Below are 19853 nucleotides of genomic sequence, written 5' to 3'. Positions count from 1 at the left end.
GGTGGGGTTTTTGGTTTTGTTTTTGCTCACAGGCGGAGAGTGCTTTCAAGCGTTTTCCTTATAAAATGCTGTTTTTACCGTTTCTTCCCGCAGTAAATATAAACAACGACAGTATTCAGGAAGAAAACCAAACACTGCAGATATTTTTATCATAACTCTGGTTTTACGTGGCCGATCAACACAATTTAAAAACTGGTATAAAGTCCACACTTTTTCCGTCAATTGTTCCGTCTGTCCTGCTCACATCTCCAATGGTTGTACACGTTGTCATTAACGTGGCTTCACTCCACATCAGCCACGCCGCTTTGCTAGCTAAAACACCGGTGTCGGCACATAAGGACGCTGTCATAGCCTGTCGACCACGCTGATTAGCTGCGTATATACGAATGTGAATCGCATCATTGGCTGGACTATGGGATAAGGTGGCATCGTTCTAATCCCATACGGGAGCAGCCAGTCACTTACTGACTAACACTGCAAAACAGAATTGTTAAAGTATTAATTTTAATTTCAATTCAGGTTAGATTTTTTTGTGCGCAATGCAGATTTTCTGTGTGCACAGACCGTGCCAGCAGTGCGCAATTGCGCACGCGCGCAGCTTAGAGGGAAGATTGCTGGTAAGTTAAACAGATGTTAATGCAAGTTAGTGTGAGTGGATAGGGAAAGGGTGTAGCGGATTCTTAACTGGTGTGAAGTTAATACAGCCACGGAGTGATGCCGGGGTCGCTGTAAAGCTGTCCATCCACGTAGAGCCGGTCCACAGCGATGACAGCGTGGGAGCCCTTCTGGATGAAGCTGCGTCGGATTGGGAAGAGGACCCTGCGTCGTCCCAGGATCTCTTTTGGGAACTGGTCATTTACGGTGAAGTCCGTTCCTTTTAATTCCCTGCCGCGACTTTTCACCTGTTCCTTTTGTTTGAAGTGGCCGAATTTGGCCACAATAGGACGTGGTCTCCCGGCCGCTGCCCGCATGGGGCCGATGTGATGCACTCTATCAAAGGCGATGTTCTTCACCGTGTCCTCCGGCAGCTTCAGGTGGGTTTTGATGAAGCTTTTTACCGTGGTCTCCGCGTCCTCTCCAGCGGCTTCTGGAATACCAGAAAATACAAGATTATCTCGCATGCCACGAGCTTGTAGATCAATGACTGTCTCTTTTATTTTTTTATTTTCTCTATTTAGCTGAGTAACATTGTCTGTGAGACATTTCACCGACTCCCTTAGCGTGGCATTTTCAGCAGCGAGCGTTTCCACCTGCTGCTGGCTGAACTCCAGGGATTCTCGCAAGGATTTAAATTCCCGGTGAAGAATCTCCACCAAGGACAGCCTTGCGTCGAAACTGGACAATCGTTTGTCGACTGACTCAAGGATGTCTGCAATATCTTTGCCGGCAGGCGATGTTGTGCTGGGGGAGTCTGCTGGGCGACATCTTTTCGATGACGGCGTCTCAGATTTGGCCGGGGAAGCTGCGCTCTGAGCCTTCTTCATTACGAGATCCTGGAAGCACAGATCGATGTAATCTTGGAGAGCCTCTAAACTCTCCCCGTTGTTCTCCAGGGTGTTGGAGATGATTTAGACAAATGTTGTTAGTTATAAGACAATTGATAAGTGTATTTGGTAAAATTGAAGCTTAAAGAAATTTGTTCAATTCTAAGCTACCATTCACTTTAATTTTCCGCCAAAATCTCCGGCGTCTGACGTCAGTTACAACACGAGTCGCTTACCTTGTCCGTCACTTCCGTCACTTACCTCTCCCTCCTAGAATTATGAAATTACAAACGGCAAATTTATATATGAAAGACTCTGTCCCAACCTTTACGATCCACTTGCAAGGTGTCCACTGTATCCATGCAGGGTACATGTTTCCGGCTACTGTGGAGGTTGCAATATGGCGCTCCATAGTGGCTGCAGCCAGACCCTTGTCAAAAAAAGTGCGAGAGAGAGAGGGTGAGAGAAAGAAAAAAAATACACGGCTCCCAATAAGGAACCGGCTCGCGTCGTTCACTTCAAAGATCTGGCTCTAGAAGCCGTTTCGTTTGCGACCGACACATCACTAGTGTGTTAAGAGTACACTTGTAAATATGATCAAATCTTTGTTTCACTCAGTTTATCTGGGAGAAGAAATCCATTATACCAGATTTAGCTAGCTCATTTCCATCTGCAGTCTCTGGGCAGGTCAAGCAACAAATAAAAATACACAAAATTACAATATAAAGAAATCAATTATATGTACAGAAATGGGATTGACACTTCCAACATAATACCCCAGACAGCCCAGCTAAAACCACTTTAAAACCACACAGAGTGTAATACAGCCCCATGTATCAATTACTATTTGATTAAAGGCTGAGCGGACCAACTGGCAGGGATCCTCACCAGGCTGTCCACCCTCTCCCTGACTCATGCCACCGTTCCCACCTGTGTGAAGGCCTTCACCATCATTCTCACCCCTAAAAAGACTGGCATAGACGGCCTCATTAACTAAAGACTTATAGCCCTCACGTCTGTAGTCAGGAAGTGTTTTGAGCGGATAGTGTCTTAGCACATCAGAGACTGCCTACCTACTGCCTCCCTCGACCCCACAGATTTCACTCAGCAGACAGATGCCTCTGGAGTAGGCACAGGAGCAGTACTGCTGCAGGAGGTCCAGCTGGTTTCCTCAGCAGTAAGCTTCAGGAGAGAGAGTCTCGATGATCCACTGTGGAAAAGGAGTGTCTTGCAATGAAGTGGGTGGTGGAGTCACTGAGACACTATCCCCTAGGCAGACATTTCATCCTGGAGACAGATCACCGACAGACCACAGCCCTCCAGTGTCTACGCAAGATGAAAGAGACCAACATGCATGTTGCAACCCTATGATTTCACAGCATCAAAATAAAAAGGAAACACATTTGTGGGTTAGTGATTCTTTATTATGTTCATTAGGTAGTATTTGAGTAACTGCTCATGCAAGGTGAAGAGACAGGGGGACTGGCCATCCTACCTGTGTCAGGAAAAAGAACCTGAGTTAGAGCTGTTCACATTTAATCATTAGTAAACTAAATTTCTTGCATATGTATTAAGAGAGGTGTGTTAACAGTACTCATCTTTCCTGGTTGCTTCCTTTGCAGGATGTGGCGCAAAAGAGCAAAAGCAGCTCAATCACCTGCTTAAGAGCTCCTGGAGCAAACCAATGTTTTGCTCATGGGGAGGTTTATTTTTTCATTCGGTTTGCTAACCCCAGACTTGGGCTATTCCAGATGCTCACCTGAATGGTAGAGTGTGAAAGGCAGCCAGTTGCTTTTAGAGGGGTTGTGTTCTTCGAGCATGTGTTGGTGCGTAAACTCATGTGTTCTTTAATAAAGTCTTCCAGTTGATAAATTTTATTCCAGTCACATGCTGTTTTGTTTGAATCGACACAAACTGACAGTGGACTACAGCTCAGCGTTCAACACCAGTGTGTGAATGTGTGTGTGAATGGGTGGATGACTGAATGTAGTGTAAAGCGCTTTGGGGTCCATAGGGACTAAGTAAAGTGCTATACAGATACAGGCCATTTACCATAATACCAGACATCCTCACCACCAAACTGCATCCCCCTTTACACCTGCTCCTGGATTGAAGACTTCCTCACCAACCAGCGGTTGCACCTCCTCTGTGTCCTGAAGATGAAGGACCTGGACCAGGAGCTGCTGCAGGCCTTCTACGGCTCCCCAGTGGAAGGAACAGGAAGGCTGCACAGAGGGTAATCGGCACTGCCCTAAAAGTCCCTGACTGCCCTCTGCCACCCCTGGAGGCCATCTCCAGATCCTCCTGTCCCAGGCGAACCAGAGCCATCGCTGGCAAGCTCTTGCCCCCCGCCCACCACCCGATTTGCTGCCCTTGCGACGGCGTCTCAGGTCAGTCAGGCCCCACACCTCCAGACTCACTAACAGCTTCTTCCCCATTCAGACTGTTAACAAACACTATGCCCCCACACCCCACCCCGCCCACCACCTCACCAATCTGAGCCTGGTTTTCTGCACAGTTAGCGTGGAGCACCCATAATTTCGTTGCACATGTACAATAACAATAAAAGACTATCAACTACACCTAAATAATATGATAGAAAACTTCAAATGTAAAAGAACCAGGAAAAATTACAAGGTTTTAAACGGTTAATGCTGATAGAGCGGATTTTGCAGAGTCATGTGAGAAAGAGTGGAATAAACGTTCAGGAAGCTTATTAAACAAAAAGACAGATTTGAAAAGTCGAGTAAAGCTTTCAGAAATGATAAATATCCTTCAAAAGTTCTTTGACTAAAATCTCTGTACCAGTGTTGTGGGAAAGGCGATTGTCAGTCTCAGCGAGCTTTGTCTCTGTTTCTGCTAACTCTGGTTAAAAGTGCCACAAAAATGTATTTATACAGTTTCAAAGCTTCCAAATGAATATGAACATTTATTCAGACACTGAACTGGTCTAATCAATCTTTCATTCAGAGCCCTGACTGCACTGATTATAGGGGTCTGGTATAATCTAGGAATAACTTTAAGAATAATTCTTATCATCATAATCAGAATTTTCATAATTTCTTTGCTCCGTTGGGAAACTCAATTCCTGATGTCATCACATCAATGAAAAACAAAAGACTCCTCATTTGGACCCCCATTAGCTCCAAGAGTGATTACAATGTTTCCAGTGCTTCAGTCACATGGAAGCATGGAAGTGATGTTTTCAATGAAAATGATAGTTCTGGTGTTGAGCATTAAGCTAATGAAAGCAGCAGCCTCTCACTGTCTCTGGTCATAAATCAGAAAATCAATACAAATCTGTTCTGTGGTATTTACTTCTCTGCGTCTGTAATCCATCCAGCCTGACACATCACTTACACATAATCTCATCTAAGGTGCAGAAGAGAGAAGTGCTGTCTCTCCTTTGTGGCTTATACAGTAAAATTCAGGAAAAACATGTGAGAGACACATTTTGTGGAAATGAATGTTCAGGTTTTTTTTTTTGCCATGATGTAATAATGAGCTTCACAGCTTAAAGTGGAACCAGGCTCTGTCTGTGCTGTCCGTGCTTTTTGGGATGTTGCTCCCTTTTCTCTTTGTGTAATACTACACCGGTGCTTAGCACATCTTCTTGATTTTTTTATATATGTACGCATATGCTCAAAGTAAATGAGCAATCAGTGTATGCACTGTTGGCTCTTTAGAGGGCTGCATGCAAGGCTCTCTGCTTTGGTTGCACACCCATAATCCTTCACTCTGCCTAACCAAAGTCAGATCCCAATGGACACAATTATGGTACCATGAAGTCCACTGTAGGTGGGACACACCAAAGAGCACGATCATAAGCCTTCTCCAAATTTACACATTTAGAGTAATTGGGCAGACTGCCTCATTTTTATGGTTGTCAAACATAAAGAGATAATAGTAAACCTTAACACGGTTATTTTAAGTGTAGGAAATGCACATTTTTTTTTTCTTGTTTACACCAACAATCCTCTCACACATGTAAATGGACTGATTCTCATATAGCACGTTTTCTACTCTCCCAGAGCGCTCAGAGCACTCTTCCCACGCAGAGGTGCGTTGAATCTAACGTTCAAACACTAAATGGTAAATGGCCTGTATTTGTATAGCGCTTTACTAGTCCCTAAGGACCCCTCCCCTATCCCGAGCTACAGCCACCTCTTGTGTGAAATCCTGTGACCCTTTTAGACAGTTTGGACATAAGCGATGAGCAATCACTATATGATCAGATAACCATGAGAAACACAAAGAGATTCAGTCAGTATAAAGTTATCAAAGATAATATTTTATGCTCGTGACTACATAACAGTACAGTATTCTCAGGTTTAATCTGCTTAATGGATGAGGGTTGAAGTTCTGCTAGTAATTGTGATGGGTTCCAGTTATAGACTCCAGGAAATTAGCCTAATATCATGAAGTCAGGAATACATGGACATGTGGGTGTGACTGTGCACTTGCATCAGAAATACAAAGGTCGTCCGCCTGACTGGAAACGAAGCGGCTTTCTGCAGCTTTTCTTTGACATTTGTGTAAACCACCTCTCCAACCACATCGTGATCTTTTTGATCTTTTTATAACCAGTTGCTCAGCCCCACGATGCTCTACACTAGTTCAGCCTTCAGTGCTTCTGCAGCTTTTTGCTTCTTGTCCAGTGTCAGACCATTATCGACTCCTAGTAAGTGACTGCTTTGTAATGGAGGCATTCAGTGAGTTTCAATGGCATTACATAAGCAGCTATTAAATTAGTGGGAAATACTATCTCCTGGATGTGGTTTGTGGTGTGTATCTGGATGTGGAGACTGATCCACAAGCTTGAAAGTAGCCTCTCATACAAAATGACTTCTGCTCTCTTCACTTTGGTAAGCCTTTGACATAATGCACATCACAAACCTCGCATTGTTAAATATTTATTAGAAAATTAGTCAGTGCTGTCCTGCACTGGCTCTGTAAGTGAAGTCATATTATGAAGTTGAAATAATTCAGTTTGTATTCCATGTTTTTGTGGTTAGGGTACGGTGCCAGGTACGAGAGTGTGTAATAAACAGCCATCAGCATGTTAAAGCTTTACAGTCAATGATGCAAACAGAAATAAATCAACTGTTGTATTTTGTTGTATTTTACTGTTTTACGTTGTTATTTGTTGTATTTCCATTCTTTTCATTTTCTTTGTTGTAAAGCACTTTGTGATTTTTATCTGCGAAAAGCGCTATATAAATAAATTTTACTTACTTACTGACTGCAACTGTTTGAAAGGAAAATAGGCCCATTTCTAACAGTTTTTAACTGGTTTACTGCACTGGTTTCCAGTAAATACACCGTAAAAAAAATCCTAGAAAAAAGGTAATATTCCGGCAGCTGGGGCGCCAAAATAATACCATAAAATAACAGAAAATAACTTTCTCATAAAAATACGGTTATTTTCAGTAATGACAATACAGTTTGTTGCCCTAATTTTACATGGGATTTTGCCTTTTTCAAGTGCTTATAAACATTAAATTATGAACATTTTAACGTGATTAAACAATGAAATTACCTATAAACAAGGTCAATGAATGTGGCAATATGAGTAATAATACTTAAATGTACAGAAATATACAGTTAACACTTGGTTTAAATAATAATGGATTGCATGCCCTGGGACAGACTGACAGAGGCGAGGCTGCCATATCACACCATCAGCCCCTCTGGCCATCACCAGTAGGCGGTAGGTGAAGAGTCTTGACCAAGGACACAACGACCGAGAGTGTCCGAGCCGGGGCTCGAACCGGCAACCTTCTGATTGCAAGACAAACTGCCAACTCTTGAGCCACGATCGCCCTAAATAACAATAATAATAATAATTATTTGATGTAAAAAAAGTTTCTAAGAATCATTTTATATATTTTTCCATAGCATTACATTTGAATTTAACAGTTCAATCTTTCAAATAACGGACAAATATTTGTGAAATCATGATACATTTGTGAATGTAGTTTAACAATCTAAATATGCACATGTACAGACAAATACATTTAAAAAACAAGAAAATTATGTTTTATTACATTTACAGTGATTTTACGTTAATTTACATTTGAAATGTGAAATCACAGTCTATTTATGTAAATTTAATGAGATTCTAGAAGAACAGAACAAAACTGTAAAATACACAGTAAAATACTTTTATATTACAATTTTTTTTTACAGTGTAGGTGTGCTAGTAATAACAGGCTTTACTCATCTGGTTTCCCTGTTTGTACGCCTTGGTCTCAATGTTAGCTACTTCCGGTTTTATTTAATAATAATAATGTATACTTTATTGATCCCCGTGGGGAAATTCCTCTCTGCATTTAACCCATTCACTCAGTGAAGCAGTGGGCAGCCTTTGGGCGCCCGGGGAGCAGTGTGTAGGGATGGTACCTTGCTCAGGGATACCTCAGCTAGTTTATATTTTCTCTTCTCTCTGGATACTCTGGCTTCTTTCCACAGTCCAAAGACATGGAGTCCATGGTGTTAGGTTAATTAGTGATTCTAAATTGTCCATGGGCGTGATGTCTCTCTGTGTTACCCTATCACAGACTGTCCAGGGTGTACCCTGCATCTCGCCCAAAGGCAGCTGGGATAGCCCCACCCCCCACGGCGCTGAATTGGGTAGGAAAATGGAAATCAACCTTGCAGTGTAGTAAATCTTTGATGGAATCACCACAGTGTTCTATACTCAAAAGTTGGAAACCTGTTGTTGGATTCAATTCAGCTTTATTTATACAGCGCGAAATCACAACAACAGTCGCTTCAAGTAATGCCAGACTGAGTTACACTTACTGATAGGAACCTAGCATTAGAATGGGGGACAAAATAAAGGGATCTGCAAAATGAAAGAAGACTCAATGATTCAGTAACTTCCAGATCAGTTACATCCTTAGTTTCTGTGGACAGCTGGTCATGTAAGCTGCCAGGGGCCCTTTATATCTTTTATTTGTTCCTACCCTTCTCATCTCAGGCTGAAATGGAAAACAGCACATTTTAAAGTCTTATCAATCCTTTTAATAGTTTTGACTCTTTTGAGACTGCTAGAAATAACTATTCAATTAATATGTAGTTCACAACTTCAGCGCTGAATTTGACTCACTAACAGGGTGATTAGAACAAAATAGGTCGCTGCACGTTTCATAAATCTGACAACGATACTGTGCACACACTTTTTTTGTACAGAGTAACAACATTTGCATTGAAATATTAGTGAATTAAGCCAAATCAGTGATACATGTGATTTATTTCAAATGTTACCTTTTACTGTTTAATTAGATTTGTCTCATTACAATCGAAAACTCACATTCAGTTTGACATATGTTCCTACATGTTTGCTCTTCCTGCTGAAATGAAGGTAAAAACAATAATAACATTTGTCTAAGTAATGAAACTGGACACATTTTCTCAGTAATAGAATAAAACCTTTTACAACATTACAATTTGATTCACACAGAAAATGTCCATCGTGCTCTGAGCAGAGACAGGAAGAGAGAGAGAGACAGAGAGAGAGGGAGAGAGGGAGAGAGAGGGAGAGAGAGAGAGGGAGAGAGGGAGAGAGAGGGAGAGACAGAGAGAGAGGGAGAGAGGGAGAGAGAGGGAGAGACAGAGAGAGAGGGAGAGAGAGGGAGAGACAGAGAGAGAGGGAGAGAGGGAGAGAGAGGGAGAGACAGAGAGAGAGGGAGAGACAGAGAGAGACAGAGAGAGAGAGACACACACGCAGAGAGAGAGAGAGACAGAGAGAGACAGAGAGAGAGAGACACACACGCAGAGAGAGAGAGACAGAGAGAGACAGAGAGAGAGAGAGGGAGAGAGAGGGAGAGACAGAGAGAGAGACAGAGAGAGAGAGACAGAGACACACACGCAGAGAGAGAGAGAGACAGAGAGAGAGAGAGGGAGAGAGAGGGAGAGACAGAGAGAGAGACAGAGAGAGACAGAGAGAGAGAGACAGAGACACACACGCAGAGAGAGAGAGAGACAGAGAGAGAGAGCGAGAGAGAGACACACACTCAGAGAGAGAGAGAGAGACAGAGAGAGAGAGAGAGACAGAGACACACACGCAGAGAGAGAGAGAGACAGAGAGAGAGAGCGAGAGAGAGACACACACTCAGAGAGAGAGAGAAAGGAAACAAGGTTGGTATTTTGCGTGAAGAGAGGAGTAATGGCATAGAAAGGGCGCTGCTGCTGTGCTGTTCATGGCTTTGACTCTACTAATTACTCATTTTTCATGACACATGAAGCCTGAAGTAACGAGTGAAGAGGAGCAGCTGAAATTAAAAGTGACTGAGCTCCTTCCTGCGTTCTGTCTTGGATCTAAATCTGTCGATACCTTTTCTATTTTCAGATCATCTGGAGTCGACTTCCAGCTTTTTTTATTTCGATTCCTCACACAGTGGAATTATTTTTCTAACAAAGGCTTGTCAAGCACAAATACTGCCAGGATGTGGTCTTGCATCACAGACTTCTTCACCTATGAAACCACTAAGTCAGTGGTTGTGAAAAGTTGGACTATTGGAATCATCAACCGTGTTGTCCAGCTCCTCATCATCACTTACTTCATTGGGTGAGTGTTTGCTTGGACTTGTACAGTTCTGAAATGTATCTGGTTGAATAAAACAACATAACACAAACATGTATTTTAAAGGCATTGCTGTTCAGTGTTCTGGATTAGTTGTTACATTAGCAAGGTTTAATTCTTCACTTTATTACTTTATATTTTATTATCTTTATAAAGCCACAGTTGTGTTGGTTAAATACATCGTTCATGTTTTACATAAAACCTCTTTGTTACTGGGAAAAGTAACCCATTCACTCAGCTGTACAAGAAAGCTAAAGAAGCATCAGTGCTTTTTCTTAGATGCATACTTAATCATCCAAGTAAGGAAACCCCAGAAAGTTGATTTGGCTCATTTGAACGTAGCATTTTGAATGGTCACGATCATGAAACTGACCTCACGAGCCATTGTTAGTCAGTGTACTAGGTTTGGTCTTTATACAGATGTACTGTAAATCTAATAAACCTTCATGTATTACTACAGTTTGTGGCTCTGAGAGTTAGTGTCTCAGTCCGAGTACTTAGGAATTACAACTGATTACTCGCTCTTGTTTAAACGTCAGCAACTGGTGAAAAAATTGAAATTGAAACTTGGTCCTTTTTGTCATTTGAGGCAAGAAAGATGTGATTCATATGCATGCATGCTCTGCTTACATATGCTGGATTCTGTTCATCGTGAGCTTCATTACACATTCTAAACCTCTTACTGCAAGTTGTGTGCACGGGTTGGGTGGTTATGTCGTAGACTCAACCTCTGGTATCTTCTTATTTATCAGGCTGTTCTTGATTTGCTCTCATCTTATTTACAAACTAACACCCATCAAAAAAGTATGGGAAGCTGCTGTTTTGGGTGCCAAGAATTTTTCCTTCTTTCTCAGAGGTTCACAGTAAATTTGGAAAAAGAGCATGCAGCTCCTTCCTCCTGGAATCAGCTGGGGAACCAACTGAAAACTTAAAGGAACTGGTCTCACTCAATGAATTTAAAGCAAATGTAAACGACTTGAATGCAGTTAATTCAGGCTGCAAATGTTTTACCTCAATAGTAATTTTACTCTTTGACTGTGCTTTACTGTTGTATGGATTTGGATATGTATGCTCTATTAGTTTATGCAACGTATGATTGTCCTGCTGTCCTTCTTGGCCAGGTAAAAGAGATTTTTAATGTCAAGAGTTTGTCGTTTTCCTGTTTTCATAAAGGTAAAAATAATAATAGTAATACTGTGGAGAACAGTCATAATTGTTATTTTGGTCCATAGCTGATGAAAAATGGAAATAGCTTCTTGGTCTGAAAGTACCTTGAACCTGAATTATTTGTAGTAGCCAGCAGGGGGCAGAATCCTCTGGTTCTGAAAAGATATTTTCCTGTGACTTTAGAGGTCAACAAACAGGATTGTCCAGTCTCACTGGCTAATGTCTTGCAATTAACAAGTAATTAGCCTCTGAGCATGTGGTGTCAACACTTACCTTGCCTTTTTTTTTTTTAATCACAGTCTCAGACACTGAGGTGCTGATGTGAACATTCTTAGCTTAGCTTCCTCACTAATGCTTTTCCAACCAGTTACTGTGAGAAGCCACTGTTTTTATGTCCAATTTCTGTTGGAGTCTCTGTCGAGCTGGAAGCTAGCCATGTGTCCTCCTTCAAGCACAGTCCGGGGAGGACTGGTGGCAGCTATCTTTTACTCCAGCTCATGAAATAACCAAAGACCCAGACAGGAAGCAGGCGTTTACATTTGGAAGCTTGACTCTAAGCCTTGAATACACTAATTAAAAAACTCTAAAAATAGTTTTGTTTGTTGCTATCTGTTGTTTATGCCCTTTAATCAGAGTTTCTATTTGAATTCTCTTTTACCTCATTTAATGCTCATTTCAGATAAAATAATTATAGTGGATGATTAGATTTTCGTATAGATACTGAAATCAACAGCCTAAACACTGCATTTAATCTATTATTAGACTCAGTTGGCTTTAATCACACTCTGGGCCTCATTCTGACACAAGGCATAGAAAATGGACATTAGTGAATACTGTTTAATGTCTGATCTTTTCTTAATAAAGTTTACATGTACAAAAATGGACTACAAGAAAAAAAAAAAAAGAGCCTCAAATCAGAAGTGCTTGACTTCCTTGTATAACTTACAAACACGGGCTTTAAAGCAGATAACTCTGGAGAGGAAATGGCATCTCACTAATTTAGAAGTGTCACAGTTTGCCAAGGCAAACTGCGTGGAGTGTGAGGAGTGGACCCAGGTGCAGACATTCTCAAACTCAAACTTAACTGATGGTGAACCGTTTATTAAAGCAGACAGAACACTACCAAAATAAAAGGGTGAAAACAATGCAAACTAAGCAATAACCTAAACTGGGTAAACTAGAAAGGAAACACGAACTATGAAAACCCTGGCAAACAGAAAAACAAACAAACTCCAAACATGGCGATGATGAGGCTATATGAAAACCTGAACGCAGGACATGGCATGGGAACAACACAGACGATCCGACAAAGACTGAATGAGGAGGCACAGACTAAATACACACAGGAGGCTAATGAGAGAAGTGGGAACACACGGGGGAACAGCTGACACACATGAACATAACGACGTCACAGTGGAAGAGTAAAACTAAACACGATGAACACAGGAACACAAGACTTCTTCAAAATAAAACAGGAAACATAAGACGCAGACATGACAACCTGAACTTGACAACGTAAGACAGACATGAAACACATGAAGGGCAAGGGAGACTTAACAGGGGTGGAAGACACAAGGGGAATCTAATAACAAAGAACTATAACAACCTAGGCATGATAAAAAATGAACTTAGAAAACCTGAAGGGCTTAAACATAAACCATAAACTAAAACTCAAAACGCTGGGTCAAAAGACTCAGGATCGTGACAAGAAGTTCTTTTTTTCTTTCTTTTTAAGGCCCTCAGTGAAGATAGGACTTATTTATCACTGAGTGACGAAAATGAGTACATCCCCAGGTTTCTTGTCAGTGCTGTAAGGCTGGTGATAGGGCGATCGTGGCTCAAGAGCTGGCAGTTCGTCTTGTAATCAGAAGGTTGCCGGTTTGAGCCCCGGCTCGGACAGTCTTGGTTGTTGTGTCCTTGGGCAAGACACTTCACCCGTTGTCTACTGGTGGTGGTCAGAGGGCCCGGTGGCGCCAGTGTCCGGCAGCCTCGCCTCTGTCAGTGCGCCCCAGGGTGGCTGTGGCTACAATGTAGCTTGCCATCACCAGTGTGTGAATGACTGAATGTAGTGTAAAGCGCTTTGGGGTCCTTAGGGACTAAGTAAAGCGCTATACAAATACAGGCCATTTACCATTTAACTCAGAGCGCTGTTCAGCTCAGCATTCCTTTATCCTTAAACAGTAACCACTCCATCAATTTCTTCACAGATAACATTTTAACCATTGAAGAAAGAAATATTCATGACCATCCCACAGACATTATGTCTAAAACTTTCATTACTACTGATATTTATTTAAAATCTTTCTCTTAGATTGTTTGAGTAATTTGATTACTTCCTCCAACATATCTTTTAGACCCCATTCCTACAAGACTGCTCAAAGACATCCTGCCATTAACTAATCCCTTTATCTTAAATATGATCAAGATATCTTTACTCCCTAACTTCTTTTAATATCATGTGACCAGCTGTCTTAGTTAATTATATATCTCCGACCTTCCTTTTATCAATTGTTGAACGAGTAGTTATAAAACAACTGTTCATCTGCAGATATACGGTTTTGTTGAAGTCAGTCAGAGTTCAGCACAGAAACAGCACTAGTGAAAATACTGAATAATCGTACGGCCTCTGACAGTGGACTCATGCCTGTGCATGTCCTGGTAGACCTCAGTGCAGCGTTCGCCATCACTGATCTCAACATTGTACTGCACAGATTAGAACATGCCGTGGGTATGAAGGCCACTGCAGTGGTTTGAATCATGTCTATGTAACAGACTCCAGTCTGTTTATGTAAATGTCTTCTTCACATACTGAGGTTAATTATGGAGTTCCACAGGGTTCTGTGCTGAGACCAGTTGTATTTACATTATTTTACATTATTACTGCTATGCAGATGATACTCAGCTTTATCTGTACATGAAGCCATATGAGACACACCGATTAGTTAAACTACAGAAAAAATACTAACAGATGAATAAAACTGAACTGAATTGTTTTTGCTAGCGATTCCTTCTTAGACTTAGTCTCTCCTACACCGATTGGCACATAGGATAACTAATGATTTCCAACGACTCTGGTCATTTGTGGTTAGCTCAGCTTCCCAGATGATGCCAACAATGTTCAGATCTTTAACGTCTTCACTGCAGTCTACGACATGGTTGCTCAGTAGCCACTGATGCCTGTCCCAAATCCAGAGGTTAAAGTCGAAGGAATGGGCATGCACCCCGTAAAAAGTTATCTTGCTACAGAATCAGCTCATGATATCTCGATGTCGCCAGATTTTTTTTAAAGTTTAAAAATTCCAAACTCTCAACACAGGTGACGTCTTCCAGTTCTGTAAGTAGAACATGCAATAAGTCCAAATGGCTTTGGTGGGAGCGGACTCCCATGAACCATCCGTTCTAACATGCAGTCAAAACTGTGAAAGAGTTCATTTTAGACCTAAACATGATGTTTTATTAAACTGACAGTTTTGCTGCACACACCTCAGCAAACAAGCACCAAAAGTAAGAATCCAATAAACCTGAATACTTAGTGAACTCTGTCAGAAAACATGGTTTCCATTGGTAGTATGAATCCTGTTCTCCTGGCTGAAGTCTCACATTTAACAACTTCTGTTTCTGAATGTGGATTTTTGATCTTTATACTGCCTCACTAGAGGCTAAAGTTGTACATGAGAGTAATCACACTTGTCTGTTCTGCAAATACTCATAGTGACCTCTCAATAGGTCATTCATTTCATTATTTATTTCCAATCAAAAGACCTCAACTCTTAATTATTCTGAAAAGAAAACTGAGCTAATTCCTCCAGCTAATGATCACAGATTAGCAGATCTAACTGAATCCTGTGTAGTGTCTTACAGCGAGCATTTTCAGCGCACTATCCCTGATTGTAGCTAGTGGCAAGAAAGGTTGTTTTTTTTAAGTATAATGATGCTTATGATTACATTTTGGCATGTGTCTCTTTCTATGTAATGTTTCAGATGGGTGTTTCTCACTGAGAAGGCCTACCAGATTAGAGACACGGCGATTGAATCCTCTGTGATGACCAAGGTCAAAGGCTTTGGAATCTACAATAACAAGGTTATGGATGTAGCAGACTACGTCACTCCTACACAGGTGTGTGTGTATGGATGAATGTAAGGACTGACTGAGTGAAGATGAGATACAAACAGACTGCATTTGTATCTCCTGCAGGGAGCTTCGGTGTTCTGCATCATCACTAAACTGATTACTACAGAGAACCAAGTCCAAGGATACTGTCCTGAGGTCAGCTACTGTCATCATCACCACAACTAACAGATCATCACTCGGTCCCTGGGCTCATTTACATCATTTACAGATACACAAAGCCAATGTTGGCTACGTGCTAGTTGTAAACACAATGCTTTCCCTTTTGGAAAAAGCAATAGTATCTCACCCTGTACAAAAGAACAGCGCTCCATTACTTTGACCAGCTGCTGATGTGAGTGGATTTAGAGAGACGTCCCTGTCAATACAACTGCACATGATGAGAAAATTAAAAATGAATTATAAAATGTATGCACGTGTTTGAGGGATGTAGAAAAACACAGCTGTTATGCAGCTTTAATGTTCTCTTCACATGTCACTGTATTTTATCCAGAGTGAAAGAAAGTTTAATTGTACAGACGACAGAAACTGCACAAAGTACATCAATAAGCCGGGAAGTTACGGTGAGATACTTTGTCTTTATCATGTAGTAACAATATTTCACGTTAAAATGATCTGTTGATGACTACATTTGTGTACATTAATACGTTGAAGTGTTTTACTTTGGACCTTGTACCTGTATTTTCTTTTCTACTCAGGAATTGCTACAGGGAGGTGTGTTCCTTTTAATGCCACGATCAAGATGTGTGAGATTAGGGGTTGGTGTCCTGCTGAGATCGACACCATCAAGACGTAAGATGATGCTCTGCGTGTGGTAAAGAGCTTTTTAGCAGGCTTTGGTAGGCCTACACCCGCTCTGACTGCTATGCTTATAAAAACACTGACAGTGTGAGAGGTCACAGTCATCCTGATAGCAAGAACAATTCTGCAACACTATGATCCATGACCAGTGAGACCAATGCTCACTGGTCAGTGGTGAAACTGACCTCCCAGCTCATTGTTCCTTCAGTGGTGCTGGTTTCAGTCATTATGCAAATGTCCTGTTTGTAAGGTTGGAAACCTGCAGTCAGCTGAGACTGATGATGATGATGAAACGTTTCTCAAGCATCCAGATGAACAGAATCAGAGACGTGTTTTATAAATCACTAACTTTGGTCCACCACTGTAAACGAGGGGGGAAAATAGACTTTTTTAAAAAATATTTCAGCACTCCTACTGTAGTGTCTGTAACACTATTAAATTGCAGTTTTGTGTATTATATTTTTCTAGATTTATTTGGAGCTAAATTTTTATAGAAATGCAAAGTTTTGTTGGCTGATTCTGTTTTCCAACATGTTTGTTAGTGTGACCTACCAGTTTGTGTTTATACTGGTTTTCTTTCTAATAACTAGAAGGAAAAATGCTTATCTTTAGTGTAAGGTATTATTTTCATAATTAAAGTAATGACTAGAATTACAACTTCGCCAAACTGCAGCAGGTTATAGACTTTTCTGCTTTCATCGGTTTTATTTTACCATGACATTACCTCACCCAACAAAAGCAGTTGCAGCAGATTTATGTAGCAACATTTGTATCAGATACCTACAAGATGCCTTAAAAGATACCCGTTTCTCTTTTTCATTTCCTCATAACTGCATCCTTTATCTCAGGTGCGGGGCACTCCAGTGTCCTGCAGGTTTTAGATCTCCCCCTGGGTCGGCACACCTGAGGCTTGGAGTTCCCCACGCCTGCTTCATCTTATTGATTATTTGTGCCAGCTTGTGGCTGGCTTCAAGCTCCAGCTTTAGTTTTAGCCACTTTGCATTTGGTAGCAATTAAAATAACCATGTTCAGCTGCACGAGTATAATATCTGATTAGGTTTGTTCTTATTATCACAGTGGTTCCCCTGCATTTTACTTTGGTCTGTGCATCTTCACTCACAGTGAAGAGCTTCCACACTAAAGACATATCAGTGCGTGCACGGCTATTTGCACGGGCTGCTGTGTGGGTGCTCTGCATGCATGAAATGGATGAGCTAATAACTGGACATGCATGATACAAGCCAGCCGGTCACCAGCCAAGAACATCGTCCGGGTCTAGTCCCCGGTGGTCAGTCGGTGCATTTTTAAATTAAATATATGTTAAGCAAATTCTGTCTTTCCTGTGACTCTGTGTGACGTTTTCATGTTTGTCTGTTCTCCCCTATTCAGCACACCAATGATGGAAATAGAAAATTTCACCATCTTCATCAAAAACAGCATCCGCTTCCCGACCTTCAACTACACAAAGTATTACACACACGTATATGCTGACATTAAGGCTCGTCTGGAACATGTTTGTTTGTTTAACAAGGACAAATTATTCTGTTTTCACATTATTGCTCACTTTAATGAAGAAATGTTATATTCAGACTACTGAGTCGTGAAGAGAACGCTTTATCCCCGATAACTGTCACTCTGAATGCACTGGCACTAACACTGGAGTTGACATTTGCAAACCATTCAATGCAAAACACTGTCAGCTCTGCATTCAAGCCAAGGATGCAAAATGAATATGAATCAGTGTTGATATAACTGCACAGTACCACCAATTTAAAGGGAAAATTAAAGACAGCGAATAGATGGAGAGATCAATTTCACTGAGCAGGAAAGGGTTCTGCTGTTTTTGTAGGGATGAAACCCCAACAGGTGACATTAATTAGCTAGCATTAGCATCTGTGTAATTCACTGTTTCACTCATGCTTCAATATAAAGTGTAATGTTAGCCAAGCACCAGACTGAGCAACGGCAGCCTGCTCTGCCAGGATGAGACGCACTGGCTAATTCAGTTAAAAGCTGTTATGCCGTTATCACAGAGAAGTGTGTGCTCGATCTTTGTGCATATTTGTCACGTTTCAGATCATCAGACAAATTTTTATATTAGCCAAAGATAACTTGTGTAAATACAAAATGAGGTTTTTAATGATTGTTTCTTTTATAAATGTAAGAAAACCGTTCAAACCTGGCCTGTGTGGAAAAAATCGGCCACTAAACCTAATAACTGGTTTTGCTACGTTGGCAGCAAGACTTGGAATGAAGAGTTTGTGATAACTGGTCACACTAAAGCATCTCAATCTGGCAGAAGTCTGGACTTTGACTTCCTGGTGTGTTTTGGATGTCCTGCTTGCACCGAGTGCACAGCTTGTTGGCTGAATAGTCTGCTTCAGGATTTTCTGGTAGTGACCAGACCATCACACCACCATCACCACTATGTTTGATGTGTATTTTACAAAATGTACTTTATACCATGCCAATCTTTGCACCACCCCTTAAAAATTGCATTGTAACCCTTTCCACACTGATAGATATCAATGAATTTGATTCTGAGCTGTTTGTTTAGGTACTGGCATGCTGCTGTTTGAGAACTTTTAGGCGACTTCACGTTGTCAGACAGGTAATTAGGTAATTTCTTGAATCAACAGTTCTGGCTTTAATCAGATTTGAGTAGAGCAAAGTGAACTCTGCTTTCTAAAAGAAGCGGTTAACAACAGTAGTACATAATCTAACAACATTTATCCTCCGATTAATAAAATCATGACTTAAAAAACACATTTTGTATTCAGTCAAGTTATGTTTGTCTAATATTACATTTTTTTGATGATCCGAAACATGCAAGTGTGACAAATATGCAGCAACTTCAAAATCAGAAAGGGGGCAAATACTTTTTCATGTCACTGTATCTGTTCAGAGTTAAGCCACAATTATACTTTTGTAAAAGTCAATCTGAAAATCCCACAATTATAGTTTTAGAGACACTTTGGCATGTGACCATTATGCACAGCTGTAGCATGTACCTTTTGGTGATCCCCCACATTACTGAAGTCATGTGCAAACCACAACATGCAGTAATATTTTAGACATTTTTATTTAAGACAAAGGACTTTGTACCAGGCCAAGTGAGAGGAAATGTACTTGTCCAAAGGGCAGGTGCCACAAAAAGTTAGTGTCGAGCCCAGAAACGATTAATTCTTACTTTTAGAATGATTGTCATATTTAAGGCTGACATATTGATGTGTTTGTTGGCAGAGGGAACTTCCTTCCTAACATCACTCAAGATTATATCCGTAAGTGTAACTTTGACATGGTCAACAACACCTACTGCCCGATCTTCAGAGTGGGAGATGTCGTCCGCTACGCCCAGCAGAACTTCACTAATCTGGCAGACAAGGTACAGACCAAGCCTGTGTCTGCACTTTTTAAATAATCTGCACACATTTAGATTTTTGTTAATGCATGTTTAGAAAACTGTTTTTTCTAAACACTGGTTTTGGTGGGATTTTACCAGGATAGAAACTGACTTACGAGTGCTGGTTAGCTATTGCTTCACTTCAGTTTTATTCATATAGTGCCAGTTTGTAAAAAACAGTGGTAAAGACCTTTTAGAAAGAAAAAACAATGATTAGTCAATCGCCTGTCATAAGCAGTTGATGACAGTGTGGAGAAAGAACTGCTTTTTAAATGGAAGGGA

The 19853-nt window shown here is 41.0% G+C and overlaps 1 protein-coding gene across 2 annotated transcripts in view; it reads left to right on the top strand.

Annotated features, from left to right (window-relative positions):
• The first annotated feature begins 3460 nt into the window (after window positions 1-3460).
• Window positions 3461-19853, top strand: part of LOC134628387 (P2X purinoceptor 3-like) — a 30745-nt gene continuing 14352 nt past the window's right edge. The window contains exons 1-8 of one of the 2 annotated variants that reach the window (XM_063475051.1): window positions 3461-3480; window positions 9934-10056; window positions 15220-15355; window positions 15434-15505; window positions 15861-15930; window positions 16066-16159; window positions 17558-17635; window positions 19412-19553. In XM_063475051.1, coding sequence (XP_063331121.1) covers window positions 3461-3480; window positions 9934-10056; window positions 15220-15355; window positions 15434-15505; window positions 15861-15930; window positions 16066-16159; window positions 17558-17635; window positions 19412-19553 — 735 coding nt within the window. Of the gene's footprint in view, window positions 3481-9931; window positions 10057-15219; window positions 15356-15433; window positions 15506-15860; window positions 15931-16065; window positions 16160-17557; window positions 17636-19411; window positions 19554-19853 lie in introns of those variants that run through there. The other variant, XM_063475052.1, reaches the window with a different exon arrangement.

Source organism: Pelmatolapia mariae, linkage group LG6 (genome assembly GCF_036321145.2).
Source record: "Pelmatolapia mariae isolate MD_Pm_ZW linkage group LG6, Pm_UMD_F_2, whole genome shotgun sequence".
In the NCBI taxonomy this organism is placed as follows: Eukaryota; Metazoa; Chordata; class Actinopteri; order Cichliformes; family Cichlidae; genus Pelmatolapia; species Pelmatolapia mariae.
Note: the sequence above shows the minus strand (reverse complement) of the source record. Positions and strands in the feature narration are given on the sequence as shown.